This window comes from Salvelinus alpinus, chromosome 2, assembly GCF_045679555.1.
Source record: "Salvelinus alpinus chromosome 2, SLU_Salpinus.1, whole genome shotgun sequence".
NCBI lineage: Eukaryota > Metazoa > Chordata > Actinopteri > Salmoniformes > Salmonidae > Salvelinus > Salvelinus alpinus.
Genome location: NC_092087.1, coordinates 96,828,888 through 96,842,996, shown reverse-complemented (window position 1 = coordinate 96,842,996; position 14,109 = coordinate 96,828,888). Strand labels below are relative to the sequence as shown.

Sequence of the window (14,109 nt, the reverse complement as noted above, 5' to 3'; positions counted from 1 at the left end):
AGTTAAATGATCTTGTGGATACCATTTTTTTAATGTCTGCATGCAGATGGAAGGAAGATGCTAACTAGCATTAGCGCAATGACTTGAAGTCTATGGTGTATCTGCGCTAATGCTAGTTAGCATTGGCTTACAAAACGACCTCTAACTTCCTTCATACTGGACCCATAGACATAAAAATGATATCCATGAGTTAATCTGACTCTGGGGAAATAGATAAAGAGCATCATTGCCAAAATCCCAAAGTATCCCTTTTAATTTGTCAACAGAAATTCTTGTTGATGCAAATCGTTTTCCGTTTGGAGTAAACGGTTTCAGACCAAACGTATTGCAACTGAATTCGACTAATGAAAACACCCATGTTATTTCTACCTAATCACCTCTCCTCTGCCTTTTTCACCCCTTTCATTTCCCATATAAGCAGTATGCTACTACCTGAATAATAGTTCATGCTTGGTGAGGCCATGAGGTGACCTGATTCCTTCCTTCCTTTGTACGTGACATGAGAAAGGAAGCTAGTTACATTTGACGTTTTAGTAGGCGCTCTTATCCAGAGCGACTCACAGGAGCAATTACGGTTAAGTGCCTTGCTCAAGGGCACATCATTTTTTCGCCTAGTCTGCTTGGGGATACGAACCAGCAACCTACTGGCCCAGTGTTCTTAACCACTAGGCTACCTGCCATCCCTAATTTCCTTTCTAATATTATAAATGTGCATTTGGAAAATATTCAGACCTCTTCCCCTTTTACACATTTTGTTCCGTTACAGCCTTATTCTAAAATATATATTTTTTTTTTACTTCACTAGGGTAGGGGGCACTATTTTCACCTCCGGATGAAAAGCGTGCCCAAAGTAAACTGCCTGTTACTCAGGCCCAGAAGCTAGGATACGCATATAATTAGAAAACACTCTAAAGTTTCCAAAACTGTTAAAATAATGTCTGTGAGTATAACAGAACTGATATGGCAGGTGAAAACCTGAGAGAAATCCATCCAGGAAGTGGGATTTTTTAAATGTTTGTAGTTTTATATTGAATGCCTATACAGTATCCCATGACTTAGGACTCAAATTGCACTTCTTATGGCTTCCACTAGATGTCAAGTCTTTAGAAATTGTTTCAGGCTTGTATTCTGAAAAATGAGGGAGTAAGACCACTCTGAGTGAGTGGACCCTGGGAAGTCCCCAGACCTGTTTGCTGTATTCTGAAAAATGAGGGAGTAAGACCACTCTGAGTGAGTGGACCCTGGGAAGTCCCCAGACCTGTTTGCTGCGCACGCCCGAGAACGCGCCTTTATTGTTTTTACTTTTATATTGACATGCATACCCACAACATGATGAAGCCACCGCTATGCTTGGAAATATGAGGAGTGGTTCTCAGTGTTGTTGGATTTGCCCCAAACATAACGCTTCGTATTCAGGACATAAAGTTAATTTCTTTGTTACATTTTTTGCAGTTTTACTTAAGTGCTTTATTGCAAACAGGATGCATGTTTTTGAATATTTTTTATTCTATACAGGCTTCCTTTTCAATCTTTCATTAGGTTAGTATTGAGGAGTATCTAAAATGTTGATCCATCCTCATTTCTCCAATAACAGCCATTAAACTCAACTGTTTAAGTCACCATTGGCTTCGTGAAATCGCTGAGTGGTTTCTTTTTTCTCCGGCAACTGAGTTAGGAAGGATCTTTGTAGTGACTGCGTGTATTGCTACACCATCCAAAGTATAATCAATAACTTCACCCTGCTCAAAGGGATATTCAATGTCTGTTATTAGTTTTTTTACACATTCACCAATAGGTGCCCTTCTTTGCGAGGCACTGGAAAACCTCCCTGGTATTTGTGGTTGAATCTGTGTTTGAAATTCACTGGTCGACTGAGGGACCTTACAGATAATTGTAAGTGTGGGGTACAGAGATGAGGTAGTCATTCAAAAATCATGTTAAACACCATTATTGCACACAGAAAGAGTCCATGCAAATGATTGTGACTTGTTCAGCACATTTTTACTGCTGAACTTTTTTTAGGCTTGCCGTAAAGGGGTTGAATACTTGACTCAAAACATTTCAGCTTTTACATTTTTTATTAATTTCAAAAAAATGTTAACATAATTCCACTTTGACATTATGGGCTATTGTGTGTAGGCCAGTGACACAATCTCAATTGAATCCAGGCTGTAACAACTAAATGTGGGGAAACATCAAGGGGTCTGAATACTTTCCGAATGGACTGTTTTCATAACCAGCAGTCTATGGTCTAGCTAGCGGTATACTCACCACCACTGGAGACCAACAAACTCCAACCACCTATTCCTCATGATAGGGTCCTTTGGCTGGGCATGCAAAGCATAGGCTGTGCTTCCTGCTGGAAGCATGCATTATATGGTCTATCGTATAGGGCTTTTGTCTCAAACGGCCATGATTCTTTGAACACGTTGGGGGCGATGAAACAACAGAGCCCCATTCAATGAAGGGAAGCGAAGTGTGAAAAGGGGGCATGATTTGTTGACATAATTGTAATCCAAACCCAACCTTCATTTACTTGTGATGCACTGAAGTTCCAAATTCCATTTTAAAACGAGACTGACTTCATGACCATAATTATCCTATTTACAATTTGTAGTCAATTGTGACAGACTAAATGTTTCTGACTTATATCGATGTGGCTGTTTTCAAAGGATTTTTTTTTTTTTAGGGGAAGTCGCTCTTTAAAGCCCCTTCCAATGCTCTGTTCCTGATTCTAACTCCATATCTGTTCATATTCCCACAGGAAAGATCTCCAACCCAGGTTCAAACAGTGAGCCCAGTTCCCCCGCATCAGGAAACCATAAACAACACAGACGGAGGAACTCAAGACAGAAACATCACCACTGCATGGACTGCTTGACTAGTTTCTATGAGACAGGAGTTGGGGCCTACAAGTGTGTCTTCAACTAGCTCAGATTGCAGAGAGTTGTATTTGTCCAATTTACCTTAAATCACCCCAACAGACTCTCACAAGAAAGAAAACTTACCCCTGTGGTCAATTTGGGAATAGCAAACTAAAGATGCACCAAGTAACTCAAAGGGAATGAGTTGTACTAATGCTCTTTTTGTGGGGAGAGTTTTCCCTCTTTTACAGACCTTAAATAGATACCAGCTGATCCACACAGGAAAGAAACCTTTCCACTGCTCTGTGGGAAGCGTTTCAGTCAGTTACACCATCTAAAGACACCAGCTCACTCACACATGAAAGAAACCTTTCCACTGCTCACAGTGTGGGAAGGGTTTCTGTTGTTCAGAAAATATGAAGACACACTGGTTAAAGTATCACAGGCCTGACACTGGACTGTTGCTTTAGAAGAAAGTCAACTTCAAACCACAGAAGTAAAACACATGTTATTATGTAAATAGCATTTACCAACCGCAACTGTTATGTGACAATAGAGCAGGGGTTCTTGCGTTAACATGAACACTACTTGTCATCAGTACTCAGTATTTACTTACCCTGCATTATCACTTCAACTCTGGGTAACATGTAATACTTCGTTTAGTTTCAGGTAAAAACCCTGGATGTCTAACAGATGTTAGTACCACTGCTGCAAACAAAACATCCACACACCGATGCTAACTAACTTTGTTAGCTTGCGCTATCTGTGACTGGCCTGTCCTGCCCTTTTTTTATAGAGTTGAACTATTTAATTCTCTAGCGTTTTGGTAGTGGCAGAAGGGAAGAAGTATCAATCCTATATAATTTTCAGCTGCCTTATATATTTCTGATTTATTGGAAAGCCGTTGAGTTGCTGGCTACATACCTACAGTATCTAACTGACCGCAGCACAAATATAACGCAACTTCCGTTTTTAGAACGCGGGCGGAAGTTTACATTCCTGCTTCTTTTCGTCGCATGTCCTTACTCAGCCAAACAACTGACGACAAGGACTATTTTTAAAGGTGAGTTTATGATTTGTTGAACTATTTATGAGCGTGAATAAAGTCTGGCTTCTATTATCAATCGTCAGTGAAAACCTCATTGGAAGATTAACCGCTACTGAGGGCCAACAACCTATCTACTGTTAGCTAGCTAACGTTAGCTTGTTTTGTTTACTAGCACTGATGAAGAGAAGCAACAGTCCTGAACTATTTTCCACCACCTAAGGCTTAGCGATAATTTACTTCTGGGTAACCGAGATTAGCTAGAAGTCGACATTACCTTTTTTTCCCTCATCACTTCAATAGCCCCAATGTAGACTCACCCAAATTAGTTAGTACTAGCTATACTACTTACAGTAGCGACGATTTAAAAAATAAAGGACTATGTTAACTGTATAGGCTAGTTCCGGGGTGTTTTAGCATGGGTCAGAACACATTTAGGAGATGGAGGTTAATAATCCGCGTTTAGGGTATTTCTAATAAACACAGTTGCATATGGGGGAAGGGTTGGAGTTGGCTTGTAAGGCCGGTAGGACGGTAAGGTAGGAAGTGGCGGTCTAGAAGAGAGACTAGAGAAACGCATTAGGAACACATCAACAAAGGTGCATAAATCATGAAGTAATGCAATATGACTAGGCTTAACATATAGTTACACATGTATGAGACTTCCAGGACTAAACATAACAAAGGAGGGCATTAGCGTATCAAACAGGTCATGGTTATACAAAAGGGACATATCATAAGCTATAGCTACAGTGCCTTTAGGAAATATTCCTACCCATACGAATGTCAAGTAATAAGGGCTAAATTGAGGATTATGATTATTTGATTTAGCTGAACCCACTGTGTTAGTGCTGGTATGGAACAAGAGCCTGCACACCATGTGGATGGGCTGTCCAGAACAGGTGTTGCAGGCCTCTGATACAGTGCCTTCAGAAAGTATTCATACCCCTTGACTTATTCCAGATTTTGTTGTTACAGCCTGAATTCAAAATGGATTACAGATGTTTCTTTCACTCATCTACACACAATACCCCATAATACAAGTTTAAGCATGTTTTTAGAAGTTAGCAAATTTATTGAAACTTAAATACAGAAATGTATCATTTACATAAGTATTCACACCCCTGATTCAATACATATTATAGCCATCTTTGGCGGTGATTACAGCTGCGAGTCTTTCTGGGTAAGTGTGTTGCACACCTGGATTGTACAATATTAGCTTATTTTTCTTTAAAAAATTATTCCAAGCTCTGTCAAGTTGGTTGTTGATTATTGCTAGACAGCCATTTTCAAGTCTTGCCATATATTTTCAGGCTGATTTAAGTCAAAACTGTAACTAGGCTACTTAGGAACATTCAATGTCATCTTGGTAAGCAATTCCAGTGTATTTGACCTTGTGTTGTAGGCTATTGTTCTGATGAAATGTCTGTTGGAACAGACTGAACCAGGTTTTCGTCTAGGATTTTGCCTGTGCTTGGCTCTATTCCATTTATTTTCATCTTAAAAAACTCCCTAGTCCTTGCCGATGACACGCATACCCACAACATGATGAAGCCACCACCATGCTTGGAAAAATGAGGAGTGGTACTCAGTGTTGTGTTGTTGGATTTGCCCCAAACATAACGCTTCGTATTCAGGACATAAAGGTAATTTCTTCGTTACATTTTTTGCGGTTTTACTTCAGTGCTTTATTGCAAACAGGATTCATGTTTTTGAATATTTTTATTCTGTACAGGCTTCCTTTTCACTCTTTTCATTAGGTTAGTATTGTGGAGTAACTACAATGTTGGTCCATCCTCATTTCTCCTATCACAGCTATTAAACTCCTAATTGTTTTAAAGTCACCATTGAGTTAGGAAGGATGCTTGTATCTTTGTAGTGACTGGGTGTATTGCTACACCATCCAAAGTGTAATCAATAACTTCACCCTGCTCAAAGGGATATTCAATGTCTGTTATATATTTTTGTACACATCTACCAATAGGTGCCCTTCTTTGCGAGGCACTGGAAAACCTCCCTGGTATTTGTGGTTGAATCTGTGTTTGAAATTCACTGCTCGACTGAGGGACCTTACAGATGATTGTAGGTGTGGGGTACAGAGATGAGGTAGTCATTCAAAAATCACGTTAAACACCATTATTGCACACACAGAGAGAGTCCATGCAAATTATTATGTGACTTGTTAAGCACATTTTACTGCTGAACTTTTTTTAGGCTTGCCGTAAAGGGGTTGAATAATTGACTCAAAACATTTCAGCTTTGAATTTTTTATTCATTTCAAAAAATGTCTAACATAATTCCACTTTGACATTATGGGCTATTGTTTGTAGGCCAGTGACACAAAATCTCAATGTAACCCAGGCTGTAACAACATAATGTGGGGAAACATCAAGGGGTGTGAATACTTTCTGAAAGCACTGTACATGCTTAATACTTACTATAGCGACAGGGCAGCAATACAGATTCTTAATAGTTACTATAGCGACAGGGCAGCAATACGGATTCTTAATAGTTACTATGGCGACACGGCAGCAATACGGATTCTTAATAGTTACTATAGCGACAGGGCAGCAATACGGATTCTTAATAGTTACTATAGCGACACGGCAGCAATACGGATTCTTAATAGTTACTATAGCGACAGGGCAGCAATACGGATTCTTAATAGTTACTATAGCGACAGGGCAGCAATACGGATTCTTAATAGTCACTATAGCGACAGGGCAGCAATACAGATTCTTAATAGTTACTATAGCGACAGGGCAGCAATACGGATTCTTAATAGTTACTATAGCGACACGGCAGCAATACGGATTCTTAATAGTTACTATAGCGACAGGGCAGCAATACGGATTCTTAATAGTTACTATAGCGACACGGCAGCAATACGGATTCTTAATAGTTACTATAGCGACAGGGCAGCAATACGGATTCTTAATAGTTACTATAGCGACAGGGCAGCAATACGGATTCTTAATAGTCACTATAGCGACAGGGCAGCAATACAGATTCTTAATAGTCACTATAGCGACAGGGCAGCAATACAGATTCTTAATACTTCTACACCGCTATATAATAACGGTAATAATAAATAATAACGGTAATATCACACACAGGGTAGGATAGAGCCACCCTGTGGCATCTACAAAGGTAAAGGTAGCATGCTACTTATATTAGGGACCAGATGGATAAAAGGCAGAGGAAACGTGATTAGAGTGGAGGGAAGGTGCGCACTAAAGTGTAACTACACCCAAAAATCTAAATGTATTTTATTTTTCCCAGACCTCAAAAGTGGTTTAAGCATTGTCCAATTTAGTTTTTCTAGTAACCTTTACACTCAGAATGACAGATTGGGGCACGGATAAAGCTAAGTTGGAACCCAGTGGCTGTACATTAACATGCTATACATGATGTCAGAGCTCAGGCTCTGTGCTTCACAGCGCTGTATGGGTTTTGACTGACAGCCGTTCTGAACTTGAGCATCGTGCGCTACAAGTTGCCCCCATCTCTCCCGCTAATTGAGTAACTTTTGCAAATGTTTTGCTGTCTTGAGAGGGAAATGCTGTAAAATTTAAGAGGACTCAATGTATTTTGAAAGATGAGACGTTGAGGGACTAATAAAAACGAGTTATATTGGCAATAGAACAAGCTTGACCCAGATTGCCGTTTATAATGGGCCGTGTTTGGATGGCGTAACTTTTCATGAGCTGAAATAAAAGATCCCAGAAATGTTCCATAGGCATAAAAAGCTTATTTCTCTGAAATGTTGTGCACAAAGTTGTTTACATCCCTTTTAGTGAGCATTTCTAATTTACCAAAATAATCCATCCACCTGACAGGTATGGCATATCAAGAAGCTGATTATACAGCATGGTCATTACACAGGTGCACCTTGTGCTGGGAACAATAAAAGGCCACTCTAAAATGTGTAGTTTTGTCATACAACACTATGCCACAGATGTCTCAGGTTTTGAGGGAGGGTGCAATTGGCATACTGACTGCAGAAATGTCCAACAGAACTGTTGCCAGATAATTAATGTTAATTTCTCTACCATAAGCCACCTCAAGTTGTTTAGAGAATTTGGTTGTACATCCAACCAGCAGACCAGGTGTAACCACGCCAACCCAGACCTCCACATCACTGACACCTTCACCTGCGGGATCATCCTGAGGAGGGAGAAGGGGGGTGCTGAGGTGTATTTCTGTCTGTAATAAAACCCTTTTGTGGGGAAAACTCATTCTGATTGGCTAGGCCTGACTTTGAAATTGTTGCATGTTGTGTTTTATATTTTTGTTCAGGATAGTTTCAGCTAGCTATGTGCAACTCACCCTCCACTGTATCTGCCTCTTGTGACTATACCACCTTCAGATCCACCTACCTTCTAACCTGCCATGGCTGAACCCAAGTCCATGGAGTCCCCAGGTTCTGGCTGTGGCCTTCCAGCCCAGAGAAGTTCACAGCAGGGTCCAGAGATGGTGTCAGTGAAGCTGGAAGACTGCAGTCAAACACTGGAACTCAATGTGATTGTCAAAGAGGAAGAAGAGGAGACAGAAATCCAAGAAGAGGTGGAGGAGAGGGCAGTCAAAGAAGAAGAGGTGGAGAGAGCAGTCAAAGAAGAAGAAGTGGAGGAGAGAACAGTCAAAGAAGAAGAACAAGAAGAGGAGAGGGCAGTCAAAGAAGAAGAGGTGGAGGAGAGAGCAGTCAAAGAAGAAGAAGAGGAGAACAGGGAAGTGTCTGCTCCAGATCTAGAGGAAGAGGAAGAAGTAGATAGTATCACTGACCCAGGTAAGTTCAGGTGTGGAGTAAGGAGAGAGGTTGGTGACTTGGTTGCCACAGGGGATTCTAAAACCCTATTATTGTGCTGTATCAACAAGTATTTTAAAGCCCCCTTCAATGCTTTGTTTCTGATTCTAAAGGCCTTTTCACACCAACTGCGTTACATATTCTGGAAAAATATGGATTCTGATTTTTGACACAACCATCAGAGTTGGGGTCAATTCAGGAATCACACTGAAATTCCAATTCTCTTCAATCCTTTTCCATGAGGAAATGTTGGAATTGGAATTAGAATTTGGTTTACTTTCTGAATTGAAACGGAATTGACCCCAACCCTGAAAACCATTCACAAGTCTGATGCGTTTTTCCCTACACTTTAATTAAATATTTGTTCAATGTCACAAACGCTGATGCAGGGGGGAAGGACTGTGTAATAAGAGAAATAATATTGTAGTGGGGCAATTCCACCATAACAGACTTTTTACCTAAAATATATGCCAAACAAAAAGCATTGATTTTTCAAGAGTTAACAAACCATACAACTCTATGCACAAGGACTACTTTTAACAATTTCCTCTGAATATTTTTACGAAAATACATTTACTGGAAGAGCTGTGCAGATGCAAAGTTTGGAACCAGTTTGTGTCCACGTTTTCCCCAAACTCTTAAATATCTGCTCTGAATTTAGATTCAACAACATCTGTAGAAATCATGGGGTCTCAGCTATGACATGACACATTGACTTTGGAAAAAAATATATTTTGGTTATTGAAGTGGATTTACACCCGGTAACGGAATTGTGGTAACGGAATTTTATCATGGATTCCTGATCTGTACTACACAGAAATGATGGATATAATTTGGATATGAAGGTCATTCTCTTCATGGTTTGTAAGTCGCTCTGGATAAGAGCGTCTGCTAAATGACTTAAATGTAATGTAAATGTGATGTATCCTAAATAGGTACACAAAGGTATAAATATGCAATATCCTCCTTTGCATATATGGGCATTATTCTACACTGGCTATTATTTTAATGAGCTCTGCCTCCAAACGACCAAATTTGGTTGGTCCGGTCTGGACCAAATCTGAACGAATCATAAACGTCCACTGTACTTAACTATATTTTACTGAACTATACTCTAACTTTTCTTTACTGTACTCTACTGTGCTGTCCAAACCTGTGAACCCAATTGTGTTTCGTGACTGCTATGATTATCCATTGTAGCCAATTACAATTACGTTACCGATTTTTCAGAAATTCTGTTGCTGATTTTGGTAATTTCGAGTTTTAAACACTTTACTGCTATCAATTTTCTTTGAATCATTAAAACATACATTTAATTGATAGTTCTACCTTTTACTTGTTACTTCTGTGAACTTTCATTATCCTCCTCATGAGGAGAGAAATTAGACAATATCTTCAAGATATGTGGGTTTCTGGTAACAGAATTACAAGGCAATGTTTCTTAAAGTTACGGAAGGCCGAGAAGTTGATCCTAATCTAATAGAAGTGCTAATATTAGTTGGCGTCTTTACTTCATTATTGTGTTCTGATGTATTTTTCTAGTAAATGTTTTCTAAGACCCCTTTACCATCTGTTTGACCAGAAAGTCTTTGCTTATTTCACATTTTTAGCATGGAAAATGTTAATATTTATACAGTGGGGAGAACAAGTATTTGATACACTGCCGATTTTGCAGGTTTTCCTACTTACAAAGCATGTAGAGGTCTGTAATTTTTATCATAGGTACACTTCAACTGTGAGAGACGGAATCTAAAACAAAAATCCAGAAAATCACATTGTATGATTTTTAAGTAATTAATTTGCATTTTATTGCAAGACATAAGTATTTGATCACCTTCCAACCAGTAAGAATTCCGGTTCTCACAGACCTGTTAGTTTTTCTTTAAGAAGCCCTCCTGTTCTCCACTCATTACCTGTATTAACTGCACCTGTTTGAACTCGTTACCTGTATAAAAGACAACTGTCCACACACTCAATCAAACAGACTCCAACCTCTCCACAATGGCCAAGACCAGAGAGCTGTGTAAGGACATCGGGGATAAAATTGTAGACCTGCACACGGCTGGGATGGGCTACAGGACAATAGGCAAGCAGCTTGGTGAGAAGGCAACAACTGTTGGCGCAATTATTAGAAAATGGAAGAAGTTCAAGATGACTGTCAATCATCCTCGGTCTGGGGCTCCATGCAAGATCTCACCTCGTGGGGCATCAATGATCATGAGGAAGGTGAGGGATCAGCCCAGAACTACACGGCAGGACCTGGTCAATGACCTGAAGAGAGCTGGGACCACAGTCTCAAAGAAAACCATTAGTAACACACTATGCCGTCATGGATTAAAATACTGCAGCGCACGCAAGGTCCCCCTGCTCAAGCCAGGGCATGTCCAGGCCCGTCTGAAGTTTGCCAATGACCATCTGGATGATCCAGAGGAAGAATGGGAGAAGGTCATGTGGTCTGATGAGACAAAAATTGAGCTTTTTGGTCTAAACTCCACTCGACGTGTTTGGAGGAAGAAGAAGGATGAGTACAACCCCAAGAACACCATCCCAACCGTGAAGCATGGAGGTGGAAACATCATTCTTTGGGGATGCTTTTCTGCAAAGGGGACAGGACGACTGCTCCGTATTGAGGGGAGGATGGATGGGGCCATGTATCGCGAGATCTTGGCCAACAATCTCCTTCCCTCAGTAAGAGCATTGAAGATGGGTCGTGGCTGGGTCTTCCAGCATGACAACGACCCGAAACACACAGCCAGGGAAACTAAGGAGTGGCTCCGTAAGAAGCATCTCAAGGTCCTGGAGTGGCCTAGCCAGTCTCCAGACCTGAAGCCAATAGAAAATCTTTGGAGGGCGCTGAAAGTCCGTATTGCCCAGCGACAGCCCCGAAACCTGAAGGATCTGGAGAAGGTCTGTATGGAGGAGTGGGACAAAATCCCTGCTGCAGTGTGTGCAAACCTGGTCAAGAACTCCAGGAAACGTATGATCTCTGTAATTGCAAACAAAGGTTTCTGTACCAAATATTAAGTTCTGCTTTTCTGATGTATCAAATACTTATGTCATGCAATAAAATGCAAATTAATTACTTAAAAATCATACAATGTGATTTTCTGGATTTTTGTTTTAGATTCCGTCTCTCACAGTTGAAGTGTACCTATGATAAATATTACAGACCTCTACATGCTTTGTAAGTAGGAAAACCTGCAAAATCGGCAGTGTATCAAATACTTGTTCTCCCCACTGTATATGTCTTAATTTCTCAAATGTAGACCACTTTTCATTTGACATCTAATTTGACATGCTCCTATGAACTTCACATGTTGGTGCTCATGGGTCCTTTTACATGGAAATTACCTGGTGCCCATGGGTCCGAATAAATTATTGACGGATTGCAGAAGGACGATATTTCGCAAATTGGTGTGAAAGGCATCATAAACATGACATGCTCATATTTTTCTTTTTGGTCCGAATTATTTGGACAAAAAATGGACTTGGTGAGAAAAAGGCCTTAACCCCATATCTGTTCATATTCCCACAGGAGAGAGCTCCAACCCAGGTTCAGACAGTGAGCCCAGTTCCACAGCATCAGGAAACCATAAACAACACAGACGGAGAAACTCAAGACAGAAACATCATCACTGCATGGACTGCTTCACTAGCTTCTATGATCCAGAGGAGTTGAAAAGGCACACTTGTAGGCCCCACCCCTGTTCAGATTGCAAAGGCAGTTTTATTTGTCCAACTCACCTCAAATCGAAACCGACAAAAAAAAGAAAGACACACCCATGTGGTCAATGTGGAAAGAGTTTTCAGACCCCAAGCAAACTAAAAATACACCAGCGAACTCACACGGGGGAGAAACCTTTCCATTGCTCTGTTTGTGGGAAGAGTTTTTCTCTTTCACAGAACTTAAATAGACACCAAATAACTCACACAGGAAAGAAGCCTTTCCTCTGCTCTCAGTGTGGGAAGAGTTTCAGTCATTCATCAACTCTGAAGACACACCAGCTAATTCACACAGGAGAGAAGCATCACCACTGCTCTCAGTGTGGAAAGGGTTTCAGTCGGGCAGGAGACCTAACGAGACACCAGTTCACTCACACAGGAAATAAGCTTTTCCACTGCTCTCAGTGTGGGAATGGTTTCAGTCGAGTAGCAGCCCTGAAGGTACACCAGCAAACTCACACCGGAGATAAGCCTTACCACTGCACTGTTTGTGGGATGAGTTTTTCCCTTTTACAAACCCTAAATAGACACCAGCTTACGCACACAAGAGAGAAGCCTAATCACTGCTCTGAGTATGGGAAAGGTTTCGGTCACTCATCAAATCTGACGACATACCTGTTAAAGTGAGTTCTGCTGCTTTTTATTATGGGAATAGGACCCGCCCCCCCCAAATAGGACAGGGGTTCTGGCATTAACGTCCACACAACTTGTCTCTGGTCATCTGGATCACTGCTCAGCGTTTACCTAACCTGTTGATTTACCACTTCAACCCTGGGTAACCCTGGTAACATCTTATAAACCTTGAGTATCATGTAATAAACACTGGATGTCTGTTAATAAATTATTATGATAATCATGGGTATAATAGGTAGATATTTGTGGAGGTGAAGGAAGAATGGGTGACAACCTTTTAACTTGGGTGTCATGTTATAAACACTGTAGCTATATTATGAAATAAAAATGTTAGTGGTGAAAGTAGAGGATTCAAAGTCATGTGTTTGAGTATTGTATATTGAAATAATGCTCGTGAGTCATGTTGACATTATGGGGTATTGTGTGTAGATTGATGAGGAAAATAAATAGTTTAATTCATTTTAGAATAAGGCTGTAACAAAATGTGGAAAAAGTCAAGGGATCTGAATACTTTCTGAATGCCCAGTACGGTGGTATTTGGGCAACATTTTTCAAGATTTTATAATGCAACACACTTTGAAAGGTGGTGACCAAGAATGACTTTACAAAAGTGATCCGCTTGATCTTGCCCAGTGAGTCAGGGACGTGTGCACGTGCATGCAATTTGAATGCATTTCAATGAATGGGAATGTAGCCGCTGCATATGGCGATCGGCAACTCATACCCTGGCGCCTCTCCGGAGGTTTTTATCTATCTCAGTCAAAAGTTTTAGAACACCTACTCATTCCTGGGTTTTTCTTTATTTTTTAAAATATTTTCTACATTGCAGAATAATAGCAAAGACAAACTATGAAATAACACATGGAATCATGTAGTAACCCAAAAAAAGTGTTAAACTGAGGGGCTCCCGAGTGGCGCAGCGGTCTAAGGCACTGCATCTCAGTGCAAGAGGCGTCACTACACTCCCTGGTTCGAATCCAGGCTGAATCACATCTGGCCGTGATTGGGCGTACCATAGGGCGGAGCACAATTGGCCCAGC

The 14,109-nt window shown here is 40.6% G+C and overlaps 1 protein-coding gene across 2 annotated transcripts; it reads left to right on the top strand.

Moving 5' to 3' along the window:
- The first annotated feature begins 3,787 nt into the window (after nt 1–3,787).
- On the top strand, nt 3,788–13,414 carry LOC139568341 (zinc finger protein 391-like). Of its 2 annotated transcripts, none has more exons than XM_071390100.1 (3): nt 3,788–3,927; nt 8,279–8,695; nt 12,249–13,414. In XM_071390100.1, exons 2-3 carry the CDS (start codon nt 8,302–8,304, stop codon nt 13,061–13,063), a joined length of 1,209 nt encoding a protein of 402 aa, XP_071246201.1. In that variant the 5' UTR covers nt 3,788–3,927; nt 8,279–8,301; the 3' UTR covers nt 13,064–13,414. The 2 variants fall into 2 exon arrangements, with proteins under 2 accessions (XP_071246201.1, XP_071246202.1); XM_071390101.1 differs by having other exon boundaries at nt 3,844–3,927; nt 8,209–8,695.
- The last annotated feature ends 695 nt before the right edge of the window (nt 13,415–14,109 follow it).

Bases quoted from the DNA above. Each gene is read 5' to 3' on its own strand.
- LOC139568341 (XM_071390100.1), top strand. From the start codon at position 8,302: ATGGCTGAACCCAAGTCCATGGAGTCCCCAGGTTCTGGCTGTGGCCTT. The intron at 8,696-12,248 runs GTAAGTTCAGGT...ATATTCCCACAG, and splicing joins AGATAGTATCACTGACCCAG to GAGAGAGCTCCAACCCAGGT.